Source organism: Colletotrichum chrysophilum (genome assembly GCF_026319265.1).
Source record: "Colletotrichum chrysophilum strain AFK26 chromosome Unknown scaffold_111, whole genome shotgun sequence".
Classification (NCBI taxonomy): Eukaryota; Fungi; Ascomycota; class Sordariomycetes; order Glomerellales; family Glomerellaceae; genus Colletotrichum; species Colletotrichum chrysophilum.
This window is the reverse complement of record NW_026517398.1, coordinates 45878-68257: the sequence shown is the minus strand read 5'-3', so window position 1 is coordinate 68257 and position 22380 is coordinate 45878. Positions and strand designations below refer to the sequence as shown.

Below are 22380 nucleotides of genomic sequence, written 5' to 3'. Positions count from 1 at the left end.
CTTGCACTTGGTGTTCTTAAAGTTCTCTCGTGCGTTATTTTGTTGCTGCAGTCACATCTTAGCACTCGGCTTCGCTTTAAGGTTGAGTCTGCATCATACCGGAGCAGCAGCTGCAAGCGAGGCCATAGCAGCGAGGGTGACGATGATAGAAGTGATGGAAAGCTGCATCTTTGCTGAGGCTTGGTAATGTAGATTACTGAAGATAAAATAGTTGACCGGCAACAGATGAGAATAGAAGTTGAGTGAATGAGGTAAGAAGACTGGATGATTGACAATTGTCGGCATCAATCGAGGTGGCAGCAAGGAGGTAATATAGAGTTTTGGACCTCCTCACTGTGTGTGAAAATACCTGGCGTTGAGGGAATAGGGAATGTCTACTGCTGAGTGGCGTGGAGATATGAGTGGGAGCCATGAGACGTCTCAGCTGTCCCCAGCTTTGAGGAGTATGATCGACATTAGTGGGCTTCAAAGGTATCAAGTGGTTAATAATATGCTTAACTACCCGCATGGGCCAGCGTCACACTGGTAAGCGACTGATGCTCCCCTCCAGACTTTCTGCATTGGCAGATCAGTTTCTGCTGATCAGCGCATCAATCGGTTTCGTTTTCTGCGCGAATTGAATTGATCACTTGGAATCCACGGGGTTTACATCAAGGCGTTCGTCGCTGACTTCTCACCAATATGGACCAATGATGCGATAAACGAAGGGACATATGATTAATGTCATTGAAGGTTTCCGTCCCACTTTTGAACTTGCTTTTCCCCAACTGTTTGGGCACTCTTGCTCACTTTTTCAGATGACAGGCGGTGAACCAAATGTTTAATGCACCGCAGACAGCTGAATATAGGGCTGATCGGTATAGCCGGATGGTCAAGTTTCAGACTGCCACCGTGTTGGATGGGGTGGCATCGCTTATTTGCACCCAAGCTGGGCGTCGAATCATGGCAACCCCTGCGAGGATCCGAGAATAGCAGGTGGCAGTTACAACCTCAAACACAGCTTAAGGAGCGTCAGGTGTCCAACGTGTGAAGGTTGAAACGTGATGTAATATCCACGTTGTTCAACCACCCACAGGTTGTGACATTTCGCTTCCCGTCTTACAGCTGACGGATTGATGAATGTTTTTCACAGCAGGTGCAGCGACGTGACAACAAAAAGGTCAACTCTGATAAGTATCCTTTTGTTTGATAGGGATTCCGATCCAGGAAGATTCTTCAAATCGAAAAGACAAAAGCAAATTAAATGTTTCGGCGTTGCCCGTCTGAATGACTAGGCTCCACACGCAGAGCTTTCGGCATTTACTGCAGAGAACGCAGCCCATTCAAAATATGACGTCCTGAAGCGAAGAGAATGAGGACTTTGACGTCGACATGGACATTACCGAGTACCTATTTTAGCATACATGGGCGCACTGGGCCTGATGCCAGAACAGACCGTCGCTTAAAGCGCGGCTACGGCAACACGATAGCGTTACCTATTTCAGCCATCACGGCGCAGTCTCTCAGACTAGCGTTCTGCCCCTATCGGCCTGGCTTTAGACTAAGATCGAGTTTAGTCCAGATTTGGAATTCCCAAAGCGGTCTCCTTCGTCATTAAAAGTTTGGGGGTTTAGAAGACAGCTAGCACGAGGTTAGAAAAGGCTTAAGGCCGTCTGTTTAAGAGCAGATGCGAAATGCCGATTGTCCTTGATGATTCTATTCCAACTGTACCAATGACGATGAGAATATTTTTGACATTGTAAGGGTGGAGCTTTTGCACCTAATGACCCTTGTGAAACCCGACCGACTCAAAGAACGTAGCGAAAGTGAGCCAATTTGAAGTCTGTCAAGTCCATGAATTTGGACCGCTCAAGCTCCAGGGCAGCCGTCTCCTCAGACAACTCGACTCCTGATGCTGCCGCCAAACGATCCCTTCGTTTGTTCTCCCGAATATTCACGAAACGGAGAACCACCAGCACCAACGCTGCACAGCCGTACATAATGGCCACCATCATCTTACCTCGCTTGTAGAGGGGAGCGTCGTCCGCCCGGAAGGTTTGTGGACCAATCCAATTGCCAGCTGCATACGCAATAATTTGCAGACTGTTGACAGTGACCTTCTTGGTGTACCCTAGAGTGTTATTCGAGATGGCAACCATGACCAACCCCCAGGACGACCCAGAAACGCTAATCATCCAATAGCCCAGGAGAAGTGCTCCCTTTGAGGACAATGGAATCGTGATCATCATGATGCCTCCGATTAGAGGATACATAATTGCGATGAATGCAAATAAGGTTCGGTCCATATACTTGTCGGAAAGCCAAGTGAACAAGAGTTTTCCACCGATATCGAAGAGTCCAGATGGGGCGCCCAACAGGAGTGAGAGTCGGGCGTTGAATCCGAAGGAGTTGACAATAGTTGAACCAAAAGTCGTGATTCCGCCATTGGGTATGTTCATCAGGAATGAAAACAAGGCATAAAGATAGGTTCTTGGGTCGCGAAAGGCTTCCCAGAACTGGTCCCACTTCCATACTCGATTACCAATGCCTTGGAAGTTGTCGCGGATTCTTTCGATTGCGATCAGACGCTGTCGATCATCTAGGAACTTAGCGTTGGCTTGATTATCGGGTAAATACCAAAGGTTGAAAGCTCCAGTGAGAACCGTGATCAGACCGAGTACGAGGAACAGAATCTTCCACGGCGCGATTGACGATTCTTCAACGGCCGATAGTCCATAGCCTATCAGAGCCATGATGATCAGGGAGAACCCGTTGCATGACAGCCAGTATCCGACTCGTCGGGCTTGTTCGCCCTGCTTGTACCACATCGATGTGATCAAAACGAAGGCCGGAGTGACCGTAGCTTCGAATGCTCCGAGGAAGAATCGCGTGGCCAGTAAGCCAGCGTAATTATGGGTAGCGGCATGGCATGTCAAGGCGACGCCCCAAGCCAATATGTTTGCTGATACATACTTGCCCACGGGAAGGCGGCGAAAGAGGTACGTCGTGGGAAACCTTCAAGATAGATGCAGCAATTAGCACAAGTATCCATCACTGAGCGGGTCAAGATAGAGAGAAGGGGTAGAACATCATACTCCCAAGCAAGATAACCTGCATAGAAAATACTCGAGATCCAGGAGAACTCGTTTCCCTTGAGGTTAGTGTCTTCGCGAATCCCCATGAGAGAAGCATAATTGAGCGTCGTCTTGTCGGCGAATTGAATCATGTACACCCAACACATGAGTGGCAGCATGTTCATGTCGATCTTTCGCAGGGTTTGGCGTTCTTCCTCCGGTGTGAACTCGATCACAACGCCGCCAGTGAGTTTCAAAGCTGGATCAACATCCCTGTCGTCCATCAGCTTCACTTGACCGATGTCAATGCCAGGAGCTTCGCTATCGCTTTTGACGGGCAAGACATCTGCGTCCGTCTTGGGCGCCATATTGACTCGAGTATCACTGAGACGTGGCTAGTCTTTTGAAACAATCGTGAGAAAGAGGACTATCGATGGTCAAGAAAGGTGAGGAATGGACGGAATGCGGTCTGTTGTCAAGCTGCTGTCCCTGCTTGAGAACTCCAAGAGAACTGCGAGGCACTGGGAGCTTTATTATCAATACATCCTCTAGTATATGTGTTGCTGGCATATCGGCTGATTTAAACCGCTGGAGTTCGGTGTGCGATAAGCTGTGCAGCCGGGAATATCTGCATTCTGGGTACTTTTGATGTTGATGAGATACGGGCTGCCAACTTATCAGTGAAGCGGCAATCGTTTTCCCACCTGGCCTATCAAAGAACACCGAATCCGAATCCGAGTACTCGTATAAGATTCTGTCTCTACTAATGTATGCGGCTATCTTAACGAGCACTCCGCCTCCACCCCCACGGACACGTCCGTCTCCTCCCCCGGACGACTCCGCCGCCGCCTCCGCCTCCGCCTCCACCCCCGCATTCCTCCCAGATGGTATCTGATTGTTGTTCAACCTTCGGCATCTATGAATGTTGGCCGAATGATAGCTGTCTTATAAGATCAATCAAAGCTGAGTAGAGAATCTGGAAATCCACAATGTGCACCATTACTTCAATCGAGCACCAGTCTTATCTTATCAACTCCAATGACCATCATGCCTACATCCAATGAGTCTGCAGCCATTCCCAATTGGAACGCCCCTGAGCCCACCAAAGAGAACTGTAAGTTGTTGTTGATGGCTGATGGTAGCCCGGTCGAAGCCCCATTTCGGCGTCAAATTATTCGTCCCAACTCGCTAGCCACCGTTATCTTACAGCATCTTTCCTTGAATCCGGCTAGGTCTACGTAGAACCAGCTAACTGGTACAGTGGACTATGTAGAGCTTATCGATCTCGACCTCAGCAAGTTCGAACATGTAGAGACCAGGAAGGAGCTAGCCAAGGACTTGCTCCAGGCCGTCACCCAGCATGGATTCTTCACCATTTCGAACCATGGCATTTCCACTGAGCTCTGGGATCACCAGATGGATGTCGCGAATGCGGTGATGACCCTGAGCAATGAAGACAAGAGGCCTTACGAAGGTGCGCCTACCCCCCAAAGACCAGCTTCATTCATCCTGGCAACGCTAATAAAGGACAAAGGCACTCCCGAGGAAGATCAGAAAGGCATCTACGTCGGTTTCAAGCCCTCTGGAGAACTCGGCACCAAAGGTGGCTTCCACAAAGAGGTACAAGTTTTCCGTTCCTATAAAGCTTGAATCGAGAGTTTTTCAAAACTGATCTCATCCCAGGTCGACCATTACAACATGCTTCTTCACGACTTCGAAACTCGGTCACATCCGCAAATCATCTCCCCCTTCAAGGAAGAGATCCGGCATCTGATGCAAACTCTGAATGATGACATTCATCGCAAACTACTTATTCTCGTGGCCATGGTGTTAGAGGTTCCTGAGCAACTTGTGCTCGACATGCATCGACCGGGTGGCTCGACGACGAATTACTTCCGATATGTTAGCTATTCCCCCGACAACTAATTCACATAAGGCCCCTTCTGATGTTGTATCATGTTAGATGAGCTACTCGCCACGCAACGATGCCGACCGAGAAAAGTCCCGCGACCTGTTCTTGCCAGGCCATGCTGACTGGAGTACCTTTTCCATCTTGTTCTCGCAGCCCATCTCTGCTCTTCAAATCTTGGATAATCAAAATCGGTGGCAATGGGTCCGAGTAAGTCATTCGGGATTTTGAACGAGTATCCACTGAAGCTAATTGATAACAACGCAGTACATCCCGCACAACCTCATCGTCAACGTCGGTGAAGCGCTTGAATTCCTCACCGGCCGTCTCTTCAAAGCAACCATCCACCGAGTCGTGACGCCGCCTGTGGACCAGCGGCAAAAGCTGCGCATCGGGATTCTCTTCTTCACCCGGCCCAACGACGACAAACTCCTGGTGCCCATCGCAGAGTCGCCGTACCTGCAGAAACTTGGCTTGGACACGAGCCAGGAGACTGAGGTGTTCAAGACGAACGAGTACCTACAGGCAAAGAAACGCGGGTACAAGAAGAAGGAGCTGGAGTACGACTTCGATCGGCCGAAGGATGCGACGAAGCATGTGGACCCTTTTAGTGATTATGATCCATTGGACTTGAAGAAGCACAGACTAGATGACGTCGTCGTCCAACAGGTTGTCAGTATGTAATTATCGCTTGGGTCAGTTAGAAGAAGCCATCATGAAAAAGGGCACACATGGTGCTGGCACGATGGTAATTGGAAATTAACAGATGAAGATTGCGCCAACTCGCTCCGGCCCTACAGTGATTCCTGATTGACGTTTGGGCATGGATTAAGTTCTTATGGGGAAGTAGAATCTTGATGGGCTGGACTGCATTCCGCTTTGATATCGCATGCGTCATCTACAGGGCTTTTGAGAGAAGGATAAGCCTCTTTGCATTGCAAATTTCAGGCCTTATCAAAGACAGGCTCTGCAGCAGGCACTGTGTCAGGAAGCCACTGTCATTTTCCAAAGCCCGAAGGGTATTCGCTCATCCACGATGAACGAGAAGGGTTACCAAACCCCACACGTTGACCGTCCGGGTGTCTTGTCTGACGCATCAGACTTGAGTATGGCTTAGGTCAATGACTCGTCATCATTACACAAAACAATCTTGGCGAACTTGTGGCTTGAGTTCAAAGACGAGAGAAGTTCATATACGGGTTTGTCCAAGCTTGTACCGTTGTATGGGCGCTGGCTACTGGAACGCAAAGGTGCGTACGCTTTCTTTGAATCTTATCTGCAAAGTTATAGTGAAATTCCTTTGTGACTTATCTTCGTAATTCTCAACTTCCATCTGCAGTTATGCAAATATAGACAGATGAAATAGGTAGGACCTTGAGAATGGCTGTCATTATTTGACATTGAAGGCTGGACTGTTAGAAAGGGTGGCGCGTTGAGTCACGGTCCAGAAAGTCAAATCCAAATGCAGCATGTAGCAGAGCGTCGGAGACCGATTCGCGAAAATGATAAAAGGGGCAAAATATTTCAGTACTAGCATCTTAGTTTGATCCAATCCCACATACTACCGCACACATCGAAATTTGAAGCATCTTCTTTTACGACTCTCTACATCACCTTCTTTTCTCTTGACTTTAACGTCATCAAAGTCCACAATACCCTATCGCGATGGCAGTTTGGGACGATCTACCAGACGAGCTAAGGCTCCAGATCCTGGGCTATTTGACCCACGACAAGGGAAACCGCGCACCTTACGGGAGTACCTGCCGACAGTGGCAAGTGGTCATGGAACCATTCATCTTTGAGGAAGTGACGTTTCACGTCACAAATGCCAGTATTTTGTCGGGGAGCCATACCCCTGAGAAATTGGCCACAATTCTTAGCGGGCCTCGGCTCAAGTTTTTAAAGAAGCTGCGCCTCATTATTGCCATTGATATGGTTACATTTACGAGCATCTACGATGTGCAAATGCAACGGAGAAAGCTTGGAACAGGCCTAGTGGATGTAATTGATGGGTTCATGGATGTACTCCGAGACTGGGGCCACGAAGCCTCATTTGACTTGGAGGTCAACGACGTTATAACCTGCGGACATCACCTTATCGAATACGGCAGCGATCTGTGGCTGAGAGAATTTGCAGCCGGTCGAGTGTGTCCGCGCGCTCCGACGCCTTTCGAACTTTGGCCCCGACATTGATTGTGAAATTGCCGAATGTGAGGGTTCGGATCTGCTCAACTTACTCCTACGGACGATGTCATCAAACATGAAAGAGCTGTCGGTTGGCTGTGAACGATATGCATGTCAGAGCATGACAGCATTCGGACGTATACTGCCAGTCAGGCCATTTCCGCCGGGCCTCACCCGTCTCATCATTCGCAACGTCGCACCTCCTCGCGACTGGAATGACGATCTAGCGTGGTCCGTTCTGTCAAATCGGCTCGAAGAACTCCATGTCGACTATGCAGTATGGGAATGGGGCGAGATTCCGCTCCGAACATTGTGCGAAGGTCAACAGGGTAGTGCGCCACTCACCTGGCCCAATATGCGACATCTGACCTGAGGTCGAGTGCCATTGGCAGAAAGTCCGAACGAGATACTCCAGCTTGTCGCCAAAACTGCGGAGAGAATGCCTCGGCTTGAGTCGTTGGGTCTATGGGGAGACTCATATCCAGGACCTCACATGCACCGTCGCCCGCCGTTGGCCGCCCATTTTCAATACTCCGCGAGCAAAGGCTCTGCTACTGCGCTTTATGAGAGTACCGGGGAGTCACAGCCTAACCAAGACACCCGTAACGCCTGGGAGAGGGTAGCTACAATGAAAGGCCATGACAGTCTTGACTTCGAACTCAGGTGGCTAAGCCACTTTGATTACATGGAAACATTTCCGAGTGCTGCGGCGGAGGAGTTTCTTTCCCATCACGTCCAGATGAACGACCCGAGTAGCGATAAACCCGACATCGTATACTATTATCCAGATCATATACTGCTGGCTCGGCCATATTTGTCGCGGCCGACCGGATTGAAAAGGAAGTATGTGAGACCCTGTGTGAGTGACGATGAGGCAACCTTTGGTGTTGGTGGTTGGAGCGATATTTGGATCAAATATCTGAGAAAAGGAGCACCTGACGACGACGAACACAATGAGCGATTTCGACATTAGTCCATACGACGATGGGTTTCTGATGAATATAACTATTTAGTTGCAATGCTGTATAGGATGCAATTGATTTGATAACCGTTGGGCTAGGATTTACGCCATCTCCTCATGTTTGAGCTTTTCTTGTCTAAATGCCTTTCTCAGCTCGCATTTACCAACGCTTTTCCCACCAGCTTTACATTCACTGCACACCTTGCCATGTTTAACAAGCAGAATGTGCAGCCCATACTTGTCCTCGTCCGGAATCCTCACGTCCAAGTGCGCATGCGTCTCATCCCTCGACGCGCTCTTCGGCCGCCATCCCAAGAGACCCGTGATTCTCCACACATGAGTGTCGACAGCAAACGACTCCCGCTGGAGGCAGAAAAGCAGCACGCAGCTCGCCGTCTTGGGGCCGACGCCCTGGAAGCTGATGAGCTCCTGCATGGCGTCCTCGTTGCTGGCGCTGAAGAGGTGGTCGAGCGAGTACTTGCCGTACTTCTCCTTGACCTGGTTGAGGATGCTGATGATGACCTTGCTCTTGACGGCGCTGAGGCCGCCGCACTTGATGGCCTCCTGCAGCTTGGGGATGCCGCCCTCGACGATCTTGTCCCACTCGTCGCTGCCGCCGTAGACGTCGTCCATGCTGCGCTTAGCGCGTGTGGAGTTGGTGTCGCTGGTGTTCTGGCTGAGGATGGTCCGGACGAGGGCGTCGAGGACGGAGGGGGAGTCTCCACACCCGGCCCGGGTTGTGGAGGCCTTGACCTCCTTGGGGCGCTCCCGTTTCCCGTGAAGGTCCGCGAGGATGTGGTGGGCCAGCCGGCACTCGTCCGGGGTCGGGTGTGGGAAATCCGGGAAGGGAGATTTATCGGCATACTGTGAGTATGCCTTGAGTTTCTTTGACTGCAGGTCGTTGGGCGACTTGGCGGCTTTCAGCTTCTGCTCTGGGCTTTCAGACTTGACGTCTTCCTTCTTGAGAGGCGTCGTTGGCGGGACATCAGATAGCGATTGGGGCATATCTTCTTCCTTCTTTACTTTCTTGGACGGAGTCGCATTTGCCGACTTTGGTGATGCACGCTTTCTCTTAGAAGCTGGTGTTGATTGCTGTGCTGTGGACTCGGATTTCTCGGCTGGGTTTGCGGCTGCAGCCAGGCGCGTGCTGGACCGTGTTGCTCTCGCCATTCTTACTATACCGGCACGGATCATGTAACAAACAACTTGGATGGGCAAATCAGGTCTCAATGGCGGCGTCGCGAGTGAATACAAAGCTGCATGGATATTCAGGGGCAAACATCAAGAGTCGAGGAAAACCCAGCTTCAGCCTCAGTGCAGCGACAGTGGTGATGTCAATGATTGGACCCGCTAAGAGGATCCACTATTCTATGCCTAAGCGAGATCTAATGGCCTGTGCTCTTAGAGCTTGGACCATGCCAGTTCAGAAGCACGAGAAGGAAGTACGCAGGAAGAAATGCACCTTCTCAATCTCAAGCAGGAGCACCCTGGAAACACGTGAAGATGGCATCGCTGCTTCCTTATTTCCCTCGTTCAGAGACAGAAAGAGCATCCCGTCTTGACGAAGCAGGAGTGATCAGCCCAGACGCTGCACCTCCTTCCTCCTGCAATTTTGGATGATAAGGGGAAAGAACGAGAGAGCGTGCGTCGCCCCTCCCTGGGGAAAGTGGGAAGGCACAGCAAAGCAAACATTTGTCACGCCCCTGGCTGCAAAACCAATGTTTGCTTTTTCCTCTGCACCTTGGCGCGTCGACTTTCTCTGCCGATTTCCATCAACACGAACATTTTGACATGAAAAATGCACTTCAGCTGCATGCTTCCAAGCCTCCAGACAGCCACTCGCATCTCGCTAGATGGACCCCGCCGCCCCTAACTACATACCTACACAATTGCAGCCGGCCTTCGACGCGGGAATGCCGCCGTCTCCGCCAGCGACGGGCTCGGAAAGATCCCCCGTTCGGCCATCTTCCTCATCGACAATTCATCGCACCTCCAACAGCGCCGAGACTCGTTCCCCACATCTCTGCATACAGCACCGCGCCCACGTGCAGATCCCCCCGTTCAAATGGCTGTCCATTCAGTTTATCGGCCGTAAGGTACGGGAGCTGCGGCAGGGATCACAGAAATCCTCTCGATCCCTTCCTGAACCGGGCAAGATGAGCATTGCCGCAATTGCCTGCTCTCTACGGGGTAAATATCGATGAAGCACATTGGCGCAGAACTGCAACGGTCCTGATGGAGAATACTGTCTCTGCACCCATAGACCAACGGACACCGTCACCCCTGCTCAGAGTAACACTCGGTGAGACTCCAGCGCTGGCCGCTTGACGCAACACGGGAGCACTGAGGAGGGAGAAGTTGTCACACGGCACCAGCAAGCTGCGATGTTATCCGCCAGAGAACGAACATAGCTTCTGAAGCGTATTCGCGGGCTCCTCTTCCTGGGTGCACAAGTCAATTCAGCATCACCACCAGGAATTCAGATCCAGTATCCCGGACGCCGTCTTCCGCCTTGAACTTTCCCGCGAGAGACAAAGCTCATAAGCCACGAGGAGAGCCTGGGCGACCCTATTTGCTTGGCGCAAAGCTTCTCTACCACGTCGCATCGCTGGCAGATTAGCACAGCATTCCTCAATCGCGTTGTACTTGTCTCCTCAGACTCCAACCTTGGTACGCAATCGAATGCGAATGTCTCACCTGCGAAGCTGTTAAGGACCGCCTTTGTGCCCTCCAGGTCAGGGTAGCTTTCCTGGGTTCGTGCAGATGGTTCTATTTTCAAACGGCCACTTCTGCATGTCGCAGGCGAACACTGTAGCCTTTCTCTCGGCCGACATATCGACGTGTAGCATCTCGACCAAGTCATCCGATGATCATTGGTCAATCTCCAGGGTCCCTGATGGGAGTTTGCCAGCCACAACCTCACTTTGGCTAATACAGCCTCTTGGCGCTCGTGCAGTGCAACCCCAAATTGTCTTGGGGATATGCGGATTCCACCAAGGGGCATCGCCAAGATCTGGAAGCGGGTTAGCATGTCCAGGCCGGAGATGTTGAGCTACATTTGATGGCGCAAACCCTATGCCATCATCTTGGGTCAAAATGCTTTCGTTTCCTCGCCCGCCGTTCTAGACGCCTACTTCTTCAATCAAGCACACCCCCTCAGTATCGCCAAGCGACTTTCCACGCAACTACCATCTCCGGTCTTTGTCGACAAACCCCCAGCATCACCGATTTTCGCCTTGTTCTTTGTCCCATCGAGAGAAATGCCATGGCGGTCCCAAACAGCATGGGCGACAAGTCCGTGAACGCCGGCCGGTTCGAGACCGTACACAGCATAGCCAGCACCTCGGAGCCGGAGACGAACCAGTACGGCCACCTCACGCTGTGGCAGTCCATCAAGAAGTGGCGTCGCGTCGTCTTTTACTGCGTAGGCATGACATCTGCCATCCTGCTGTATGGCTACGACTATGTCATCGTTGGCACCGTATCAGCCATGCCCAGCTTCCAGTACGGCTCCTCTCCCATGGCTACTCACTGCACACGACGGCTAACGAGAATCTTGAAGGCGGGACTTTGGCCAAAGGCTCGACGGCAAGATGATTCTTCCGTCTCTATGGCTTGGTCTCTGGAACTTCGTCAGCCCGGGCTGCTCCATGATTGGGGCCTTGGTTGGTGGTATCTTTCAAGACAAGTTCGGTCGCCGCCCGTCACTTGCAGTCGGCTCATTTCTGTCGGCAGTCGGCGTTGCCATTTGTTTCGTTTCCAACTTGTCTCCCGACATTAATGAACGGCGCATTATCTTCCTTGCGGGCAAGGGATTCCAGGGTGGAGCCATTGGCATGGTAATGGGAACTTCGTCGACCTACATGTCCGAGATTCTCCCACCGAACCTGCGAGGGCCGCTTCTTGCCTTCTTTCCCATCTTTACTTTGCTCGGGCAATTGATTGGGGCAGCAGTCATTTTTGCATGCCTCAACCTGGCTAACGGGTACACCATTTGCTTCGCATCGCAATGGCCGTTCTCGGTCATCCCCCTGTTGATGGCTTTCATTATCCCAGAGAGCCCGACCTACCTCATTCGCAGAAATCTGGATGAAAAGGCCTACAAGGCTCAGAAGAGGTTGGACACACCGGGAATGGACCCAGAGAAGACATTGGACGCCATCCGTCAGAACATCGAGCATGAACGCCGGCAGACCAATGCAACATATGTCGACTCGTTCCGCGGGGTGAACCTTCGACGGACCCTGATCATCATGTTTGCCAACTCTCTGCCGAACATCTTCGGCTTGACCCTGCTATCGAAGTCCAGTTACTTCGTGCAAGTGGTTGGCATGAAGGCCAACCTGAGCGTGATCGTCCTTATTCTAGGGCTCGTTTGCGGCTTGATCGCGAACATCGCCAGTGTTTGGGTCCTCTCAAAGGTGGGACGCAGACGCCTCATCTTAAGCACGCTGTCTCTCTTGACAGTCGTATGGACCGCCATGGGCATCTCCGGCTGTTGGTCGGGCCCTGTAACCGTTTGGTAAGTCCTCCCAGGAAAGGTGTGGGGGTTTGAATACATAGACTGACCACGTGCCCTAGGTACACTTCTATCTCGTTGATAGTGGTTGTTATTGTTGCCGGGCTAGGTGTCTGGCCTGCTTCGCATGTTGTCGGTGCCGAGACCTCAGCGCTACATCTGCGTTCCAAAGCCCAAGGTATCGGCTGGTTCACGGCCGGCGCGAATAATTCCATCTTCGGGTTCGTGCTGCCGTATATTTTCAACCCCGACAAAGGCAACCTAAAGGCCAAGACCGGTTTCGTGTACGCGGGCCTGTGTGCCCTCGGGCTTGTCATTTCCTTCCTCTGCATTCCGGAGATGAAGGGACGAACACCAGCAGAGATTGATCGCATGTTTGAGTCGCGGCTACCGGCAAGGCAGTTCCGACACTGGACCAACTCAACGGCGGAAATGGATGACGGCGTTTCTAGAGCTGGCAGCTCTGGTGTGTAAATTTTGGATTGTTTCTTCACACACCAAGCATGCAGAATCCTACGTTTCTTCTGTCACGCAAAATCGATTTCGAGCTGCGCCTCAAGCGCACCTATTGACACTCGCCTCGCTCTGTGCTGAAACCACCTGCATGCAGCGCCTTGGCGGTCTTCATCTGATATTGCTGTCGCCAAGCTTCTGTAACCGTCGCACATCGACCTTCAAACAAGTCTCCGTCCGTGAACGTCAACTGTTGTTCATCATCTTTTGTGTGTTCTTGTCGGGAACCCATCGTCGACATTCTCTTCGTCGAATGATTATGCTGATCATTCGGCACGTGTTTGGAAGCACTTCCAGCCGCTGATGAAAGTGCATTCCTTTAGGAGTATTCTGACGTGTTATAGGGCATTTCGGCTTCCTGCAGCGTCATCGGCTTATATGTAGTGGCTCTGGCAGCGCCGAGCCTGCAATGATGTCCGCGCGCCGAAGATGGGATCGACATCGTACGTGTGGTCGCGAAGTCTAAAGTCCCGCCGGCCAACGGGCGCGCCGACTTTCCGCCTGTCGCGGCAAGACGTCTGCAAGATCCTCTTGCTCGAGCAGTGTCGGTGGCTGTGTACTGTTTCCGATGGTCATGACGTGAGACGACGTGGTCGGGCATCACCTGTCAGCCATGCCATGCACGCGCTACCCAAAAGAATGAGTTCTGGTCCCTGGTCAGCAGAAAGAATTGGCTACCACGTCAAATACGCACGCTGACACTTTCGGTATAACCCATTGTTGGATAATCGTATTGACAACCACTCTTGGCGGTGAGTGGCCCCTCACGATCGAGAAATGCCAAAGTCCCAGCATATCGCAGGCAACAGCATTTTCTCTCCAGTCATTCGACCACGTCTGGACGCGCGCGTCTGTTTCGTTAGCTGTGACCCGTAGCCTCGGGCGGAAACAAAACGAAGCTGCCATCGGAGCTCGTGTACCGGGGAGCCCCTCCGTACTGGGTTTGTCCCAAGACTGTCTGTTCGAGATCCCGGCCCGATCGTCTGATATCTTGAGACACCAAAAACAGTAATCCAACCGGCTTTTCAGCAAGATGGAAGCAAACTCAAAGCCACCGCCGCCACTCAAGCTGCACAAATGAGGCACGCACGGGTCCCGAGAGTCGGGTTCGGGTACGACGCTACATTACCGGACTAGTTCCTTGGAGGGTCGGAAGCGAGCGGCTAGGACCCAGTCGAAGGGTTCCTGGTCCAAGCCACCCGTCGAGCTGGATTGACATGAGTTTGGATGGGCAGCACACCACCCAAGTCAACGCTGAGCCTCATGACATTAACATGCTTTCGTCAGATTGTCAGCACCCAAAGGAGCAGCCACAAGGTTCTGGCACGCCATGACTGGGACTGAAGTGCCTCCCAACGGCGATTGTTCCTCGGAAAATCAGCTTAATTTTGTCGAAGCCTCACGAGCCGTCCATTCACGTTCGATCACGTCGACGCTGAGTAGCCCATGTCCGAGTCCCACTCCAACATATCAGGTACTCGGCACCCCACCAGCCAGAACCGTCGGTACAAATCCAGGCAGATGCGGTTTTCCTCCGCCAAAACGAGTTTCAGCCCTGCTTTCCCCATGTGGCGTCGGCGGGCGTTATCTCGCACTGATCAACCCTGCGATGGCCAATGAAACAGGCGGGAAGCTAGTGTGGAAGCCAACGAAGCGCATGCCGAGCCGCACGCAAATGGGCGAACCCCCAGACAAGGATTTAGGGGGTGGCCAGCTGTTGTTTTGCTCTGAAGAGCTTAGCTCGTTTCTGGTTTCCGGCTGTCAGGTCCCTCTTGGGACCGAATTGTGATACTCTCTGGGGCTCATCATTGATGCGACCTGCAAGATTGGTGTAAGCCGTTATGTACCTCAGCTACCTTGCGCTAGTGTCCTGGCTTCCTCGTCGCAGAGGCCAGCGCACGGAGACCCTGTTCGATGAGACGGTTGCCACGTCTGGCCCCCATCAAGCACCGACTGGGTATGAGTGTCCCAGGAGATACTAAAGAAGGGCGGGCACCTGCAGCTCTGTGGCCATCTCGTCCTCACCTCGTCAATCTTTCAAACCTTTTCTCCCAAGTTGTGCGGTCCAGTCCCGGGCAGCAACTGTCAAGATGGAGTACAGAGAGCGCAATAACCACGACAGTCTCGTCTCGACGTCGACGTACGCGTCGACTGCGTATGACCCGGCTTCTTACACGGCCATCAAGGATGGGGAGACGAAGGAGCATGAGCAGCGGGCAACGGATCCCATGCTGGTGGATGAGACTGTCACCATCCAGCCATGGAAGGCATCGAAGCACCAGATGATTATCATCATCACCTTGTCTATCATGTCATTCGTCATTGCCTTGGACGCCAACGTGATTGTCACGTCTCTGAGTGTAAGTCGTGATCTGAACGAACTGTCTTTGGCAATATGCTGATCGAATCATGATAGTCCATCATCCAAGATATTGGTGGAACATCAACACAAGCTTTCTGGATTGGAACTTCCTACCTGATCTCTTGTGCTGTTGCCATGCCATTCTTGGCATCTCTCAGCGATATCTTCGGTCGACCCATCATTCTCATCGGCAGTCTCATCCTCTTCACACTGGGCACAATTCTGTGCTGTGTTGCGAGTGACATTGGACTGCTTCTCGTTGGTCGTGTTATTCAGGGTGTCGGTGCTGGCGGCATGTACGTCCTCAGTCTCGTTGTCTTCACCGACATCGTGCCTCTGCGCCACCGACCTAAGCTCTATGGCATCATGTGAGTAGCTTCGCCCTGAAGATCCCAGAGACCAACTGACTCTTTTCCAGCCAAATGGCTTGGGCTGTTGGCTCTCTCGTCGGCCCCATCATTGGCGGTGCCATTGCAGAGCATACTACGTGGAGATGGATCTTCTACATCAACTTCCCCATCTGCGGCTACTCTCTCATCGCAGTACCCATTCTCCTGACTCTGAAGCCACCCACTGCTACCTTCTCTCAGAAGCTGAAGCGGGTCGACTGGCTCGGTGGCTTCTTGTTCATCGGGTCTATGGTCACTTTCCTCATCGGTCTCTCTTGGGGAGGTAACGATTTCCCATGGAGGAGTGTCCAGACTCTTGTGCCCCTGTTCATTGGCGCCGGTGGTCTGGTCGTCGCACTGGTCTACGAGCACAAGTTTGCGAAGCTGCCGTTTTTGCGGAAGATTCTCTTCACGGACAGGAGTGCTATCGTGGTCTACATCCTTGGTGCCCTCCAAGGCTTCATCGTAAGTCGCCCAATCACCGCCTGCGCTAGCTCCGTACTAACAGCCCCTAGCTCTATGGCCAGCTGTACTACATCCCCTTTTATTTCCTCTCTGTCCCTGAGTACAGCCCTACCATGGCCGGTGTGGCAATGCTCCCGGTCACCCTTCTGCTTCTCCCTGGATCCATCATCTCTGGCATTCTTGTCTCTCGCTACAACGCCTACCGCTGGTCCATCTGGATCGGCTGGGCTCTGCTCGCTCTTGCATCTGGACTTCTCATCTACTGGGGCGTTGGCACATCTGTTGCTGTACATGTCATCACCCTGGTCATTGGCGGTGTCGGCCACGGCTTCATCCTCAACGCCCAGACGTTTGTCACTGGTGCCATCGTGGACCCCCAGAACTCGGGCCACGCCGCGAGCATGTACCTGTTCCTCCGCATGCTGGGCTGCGCCATCGGCGTCAACGTGGGCTCGACCACGTTCCAGAACGTCATGGCGCTTAAGCTCCGCCGCCAGGGCATTGCCGAGGACATTGCCCGCCGCGCCGAGGAGTACCTTCTCGTCGTCAAGACTCTGCCCGACGGCACCTTCAAGGATGCCGTCCTCGAGTCGTACGCCTACGGCTTCAAGGGCGTGCACGGCGTCTACGTCGCGCTGGCTGTCATCGCCTTCTTCCTGAGCTTTCTGATCCGTCACTACGATCTCAACAGGATCCACGAGACGGAGCACAGGCTGCAGCAGAACCGCGTCTCGCGCATGTTCGAGACTCACCAGCACCGCACCCGCGGTGAGCCTATCCCCACGTCTGACGAGAGCTCTTAGGCCTCGCGACATATGTCAAGGGAAGTTTGCTAGAACTTTGCCCGGGAGAGAAGCATTTAAGGTGTAGGATGAGCTGGACGGGGATGGAGGATCACAACGGGACTTAAACGACGAATATCTCAAGGCACTAAGCATGGAGTTTGTGGGTCATAGAATATGGTCATGGGTGATGTGGCGGAATGGCCGGCTTTATGAATGTCTCTTTTTCTATTTGGCAATGCATCATTCCTTAGAACCTTGCCTTGCGTGGACCAGTAGGCAGAATGAATCTGAATAACGTCTTGAAATTGTTTTACATCTGGTCTCTCACCCTAGTGAACTCTCGTTCTCACAAGACATTGCATCAACATTTGCGCTGAACCCCAAAAGCTTCTGCGAGAATTGAAAGGTGATGAGACGTGGCATTTCTAAGCCACGGAAGGTCTTGATGACTTGATGAGGTTGGAAAGATGACGATCTAGGACAGATTGACATCTTGAACCACGTGTGTTTCTCTCATCGGGTTTGTTAGTCACGACGCACGTCTCGGCGAAGCCTCTTCATCCTGCTTAGGTGCAACGGCGATGGATTGCCGCAAGGTTGCGAGCCAAATGAGCCCACAGGAAGGAAGTGCGCGGCTCTGTGACAGTCATCTTTTTACGATGAGAATCGCATGTTTTATACCTGAAGTTTGAAGATTGAGTTCGCTGTGCTTTTTGATCCTGTGGTGAGATCTTGGAGATGATGATGTGGCTGGCGGCGCTGCGGTTCGAGTGGTGGGTTCGGTTGGTTGCCGGATTGGGTAGGTCGCCGAGTTATCTCCGGGGTTGAGTCCTCAGGGTCTGGCAGACTCAAGTCCTCAAGCATGAGAAACGGAAACATGAACACAGACTTAGAATCGTGTGTGGTCACCATCACATAATAGACACGAACGAGGAGGGTTTGTTTCAATCATGCCACTAATACACGCGGCATTGCTTTCCATATCTGAGTTACGCGACGGGCTGAGTTCGCGACGACGCTACTCCACTCCGAGCCTCGGAGCCCGCCTCCTTATCTCTGGCTGATATCCCCCGGTCGCTTCCCCCCTCCATCCAGTCAACCTCCGAGACTCCTGTCAACAAACCAACCGAAGCAACGAAGCGACATCAGACGCGTGTAAGTTGATTGCTCGTATTTGAAATGGATCCAGAGTCGCGCGCGTCCCCTAGACGGCTCTCATTGACGGGGCGGATAGGCGGGAGCCGCGATGCCGCCAAGACCATCTCGGCGTAAGTCTCCGAACACACGCACACCCCGCTCGGGGGCCTCCTCCGCGCCGGCGACCGCCAACGGGGTTGACTGCATACCGACATGTAGTCTCCGCTGGACTATTCCGGACGCCGAGTGAACTGGCGAATGCTAATGGGTGAGTCGGTGGCAGGTGCTTGACGTGTCGGCGGAAGAAGGTCAAGTGCTCCGGCGACAAACCGTGCACGTACTGCAGCCGGCGAGGGTTGGAGTGCTGCTTCCCGGAGCCTGGGAAGAAGCGGGTCTACTCTGTCACGTAAGTTGTGGACAGACCATCGTGTTTGGTTGGATTCTAGTTTCTAACACTGGAGCAGGAGGATCCAGGATTTGCAGGAGAGGCTGGCGCGGTATGAGAGCCAGGGACTCGGCTTCTCTGTCATCGAGGGTGGGTGACGTCGATTAGCCATCGTCTACGGGATGACTTACAACAGTGATAGGCAGAGACGATGAGACGAGGATAGCCGTGGACCCGCCGGTGCAGTCTCCGAAGCGTCCACGGACAAGTGCGACTGTACATACGCCGACGGATAATGCGACGCAGGTCAACGCCGCGTCGACGTTGCTGGGCCTAGCACTAGATCAACTGACTTCTCCCCCATCTACCAACACCATCTCCCGCGGACCGGCGAGTAACGTCGTCGAGTCTTCGCCGGGCTCAAGTAAGACACCCCCATACCTGAAGAAGCCATACTCTCTCACACTCCCACCAGCCATCCCCGCCGACTCGACCCTAAGCTCCAGCCACAACTTCGGCTCCCGCCTGCAGAACCTCCTCGAACACCCTCGCCTCAGCGGCAGGGAACCCACACCCCAACCGCGCCCTCACGCACCGTCCTCGCAGCCCCGTACAACCAAACCCCACGATGACGGCCCCGCGCTGCCCTCCGAGGACGAGGGCCGCAAGCTCTTCGAGAGCATGTCCTTCTTCATCGGGTACACGCAGCACCACATCGACACACGCGAGTTCTCGGACCGGCTGGCCTTCTTCTACGCCAACCTCGGCGACCCCTCGCAGACGCAGACGCCGTGGTATTTAGAAATGGTGCTTGTGTTTGCGATCGGGAAGCTGTTCTCGGGCGCGTTCGACGGCGACGACGAGGAGGTGGGACTGCCGGGCGAGGGCATGTTCAGGTACGTGCAGGGGCGGCTGCCGAGTCTGAGCGAGCTGTTTGGGCTGGGGAAGCTGGGCGTGGAGATTCATGCGCTGGCGGCGGTGTATTTGCAGAATGCGAATCGGAAGGAGGAGGCGTATCTTTATGTGAGTGGTTTGTTAGCAGGCAGGGGATGCGGTGATTGGTACTGATGAGAAGGGCAGATTAGCTCGGCGCTGAGGCTTGCGACGACGCATGGGTATCATAGGAACTCGGGGACGAAGCATTTGTTGCAGTCGGAGAAAGTGCATCTGAACCGCCTTTGGTGGACGGTGTACATGCAGGAAAGGTATGCTCTGTTTGTCTCGTAGAGATGAGGCACGACTGCTTATTTTCACGCAGACGACTTGCTGCCGCCACAGGGAATCCATCCGGCATCTCAGACGACGTCATCGAGATTGACATGCCCATCGACTCTCCCGGTTTCCCGCCAGCCCTGCCCCTGAGAACCAACATCAAAATTGCAAGGGTCACAGGCAGGATTCTCTCGAGTGAGTTCTACTTGATAAACTGACCATTCCATCACTGCCTGCTAACACTACACGCAGCAATCTACGGACCTGGTAACCACCCCGAAGATTCATTCGTGCCAAGCGTACAGGAAATCGTGCAGTCCCTCTACTGGATTGCCAAAGAGATCCCCGGCGACTTCTCCAGCAAGCTGTTCGATATTCCGTCCATGGAAGGCGACGTCTCGCTGCGCACGTCGGCGTATCTGCACATGATGCTCTACCAGGCGATCCTGTTGACCATCCGCCCCGTCATGTTACACGTCTCAAAACTAATCTTCGACGACGACAACGGCGGCGGGTTGAACTTGGGCTCGTCGCCGCTTGGAAGGTTGAGCCGTACCTGCTCAGAGGCGGCGCGGAGGTTGCTGGAAGTCTTGCTGGCGTTGCGCAAGGGCAATATGCTAAGTAAGTTGGCCTTCATACTACCAAATCTCCGATACCTAACGTGTTCTGAATGCAGCAATCTTCGGCTTCTTCGACCTCGACGCCATCTTCTCCGCCGCCTTCATCATGATCCTCACCCTCATAATCGACTCCACCTCCGACGACTCCCAGAAACTCGCCCCCAGCCCGGGCCTCCCCGACGCCCTCGAGATCCTCGACTACCTCGTCGCCCGCGGCAACGACTTCGCGTCCCAGCGCGCGCGCGAGGTGCGCCGCATGCGCGACCACCTGTCCACCTTCCTCGACATCCCAAAGAACAGCCCGAGCGAGGCGCGGAACAGACCGCCCACCGTCGCTGGGGATGCGAGCATCGTCGTGTCGATGGATGACGACGGCGGTGGTCAGGATGCAGAGGCGCGGCGGCATGCGTTCCCGGGCTCCACGCCAAAGGAGGGTGGTGTGGTGACGCCGTCGGGCCGGACGAGTCAGCTTGGCTCGCGGAGTTTGCTGGACTCGAGTTTGTGGAATGATATATCGTACCTGTGGATGCAGCCGGCTGCGGGCGAGGATGCGCAGGTGCCGGAGCAGGCGGCGGGGATGGCGGAGTTGATGCCGGAGGATGCGTATAATTGCTACTCTATTTATCATAATCAGGATCTTACGCTTACGGGGCAGGATTTGGGAGATTTCGGGGAGTTGGAGAGGCATATCCTTGGGTTCGGTGGTTGAAGAGAATGACTCATAATAAGTTGATGAAGAGACCGACTATTTTTCATGTGGTAAAGCAATTACCTTTCCTGTGAGAGTATACTCCACCTCATTGTTGTCGATGCCGTCGTCGTCGCCGCTACTATTAGTCTTGCGACTTCTACTACCATTTTCAATAGGAATGATTAACCGCACAGGAGACATAGCTGCACACACACACAGGAAAAATAGGCGGTCTCTCAATAAAGAGACCCAACCATTCGTGGTATGAGCAAAAGACTCCGCAACACCGCAACACACTCTGCAACCAGTCAAAAAGAGGAGATATCGACAATTACAACGCAAATAAAGGCAAAAAATAATGCGTCCTAGGGGAGTCGAACCCCTGTCCCAAGCTCTCTCGATTTCTCGAATGGAAGGCTTGGATGATAACCGCTACACTAAGAACGCCTGTGTCTCCGCTTGTCTTCGCACCCCGCAGAGGTTGTCAAGGCCACGATGGTGGGGGCGAGTCAACGCGAACTCCCGCGGCCCACTTCGGGGCTCATTTGCCTTTTGCAGTTAACAAAGGTCGAGCTTAATGAACTTAGACGACATACCTAGTACTCTGTCCCACCGCGCCGCAACATCTACCGAACCCATACGGCGGTATTAACCCACCCACGGGACCGGACCGAAAAGGCCGTGAGGAGAGCAGCACCTTAATAGATGTTGTGTATGACACGGACCGACGGGGGGCCGGAGCCCGACTAGATTCCGACCCCGGTTCGTCATGACCCCATTCCCCATCTTGAGACGCTCGTCCGAATAAGTGCGTCCATGATCGGGCGAGACCCCGCAAAATCCTTTGCCGGAGAGCGAATCCTCTTTGGGAGAAGCGTACGGTTGTCGAATCACGGTGCTCCATCTGACTACACATAACACACTCAATTGCCATAGAAGTAGCTCCGTCATAAGCGAAGTGTAATTCATCCGCCCTTCCACTGGCTGAGAATGTCAGATTTAGGGCGAGGCAGGGGGTCTTTTACACTCAGATCCTGGACGACTTTTGGTGATGTCGCTTTTTAACTCCGACAGCTGCCTGAGGATAAGATGGGGAAATTACTGGGTATAAATGACGATGAATATCTTTGGCTGTGGGATAGTTGGTCATTGACGACCACAACTATTAAAGTGATTGCAATCGAGAGACCTAATC

The 22380-nt window shown here is 53.1% G+C and overlaps 6 protein-coding genes and 1 non-coding gene across 7 annotated transcripts; 4 read left to right on the top strand and 3 right to left on the bottom strand.

The window, feature by feature from the left end:
- Nucleotides 1–1787: 1787 nt before the first annotated feature.
- On the bottom strand, nt 1788–3421 carry COL26b_010418 (uncharacterized protein; the record flags this gene model as incomplete). Its single annotated transcript, XM_053183119.1, has 2 exons — nt 1788–2851; nt 3106–3421. 2 exons carry the CDS (start codon nt 3419–3421, stop codon nt 1788–1790), a joined length of 1380 nt encoding a protein of 459 aa, XP_053032926.1.
- Nucleotides 3422–4091: 670 nt separating this feature from the next.
- Nucleotides 4092–5646, top strand: COL26b_010417 (uncharacterized protein; the record flags this gene model as incomplete). Its single annotated transcript, XM_053183118.1, has 6 exons — nt 4092–4167; nt 4315–4527; nt 4552–4673; nt 4737–4889; nt 5017–5172; nt 5230–5646. 6 exons carry the CDS (start codon nt 4092–4094, stop codon nt 5644–5646), a joined length of 1137 nt encoding a protein of 378 aa, XP_053032925.1.
- Nucleotides 5647–8209: 2563 nt separating this feature from the next.
- COL26b_010416 (uncharacterized protein) lies at nt 8210–9277 on the bottom strand (the record flags this gene model as incomplete). The annotated part of the gene is made up of 1 exon (XM_053183117.1): nt 8210–9277. The coding sequence occupies one exon, from the start codon at nt 9275–9277 to the stop codon at nt 8210–8212; it is 1068 nt and encodes a 355-aa protein (XP_053032924.1).
- A 2113-nt stretch (nt 9278–11390) lies between these two features.
- On the top strand, nt 11391–13100 carry COL26b_010415 (uncharacterized protein; the record flags this gene model as incomplete). Its single annotated transcript, XM_053183116.1, has 3 exons — nt 11391–11611; nt 11670–12629; nt 12689–13100. The coding sequence occupies 3 exons, from the start codon at nt 11391–11393 to the stop codon at nt 13098–13100; spliced, it is 1593 nt and encodes a 530-aa protein (XP_053032923.1).
- Nucleotides 13101–15229: 2129 nt separating this feature from the next.
- COL26b_010414 (uncharacterized protein) lies at nt 15230–17158 on the top strand (the record flags this gene model as incomplete). Its single annotated transcript, XM_053183115.1, has 4 exons — nt 15230–15499; nt 15556–15869; nt 15920–16355; nt 16406–17158. The coding sequence occupies 4 exons, from the start codon at nt 15230–15232 to the stop codon at nt 17156–17158; spliced, it is 1773 nt and encodes a 590-aa protein (XP_053032922.1).
- A 1161-nt stretch (nt 17159–18319) lies between these two features.
- On the top strand, nt 18320–21203 carry COL26b_010413 (uncharacterized protein; the record flags this gene model as incomplete). Its single annotated transcript, XM_053183114.1, has 7 exons — nt 18320–18408; nt 18742–18812; nt 18865–19685; nt 19815–19867; nt 19921–20069; nt 20127–20495; nt 20551–21203. 7 exons carry the CDS (start codon nt 18320–18322, stop codon nt 21201–21203), a joined length of 2205 nt encoding a protein of 734 aa, XP_053032921.1.
- A 341-nt stretch (nt 21204–21544) lies between these two features.
- Nucleotides 21545–21632, bottom strand: COL26b_010412. The gene has a single exon. It is a non-coding gene; the product is annotated as a tRNA-Gly (tRNA).
- Between the last annotated feature and the right edge of the window lie 748 nt (nt 21633–22380).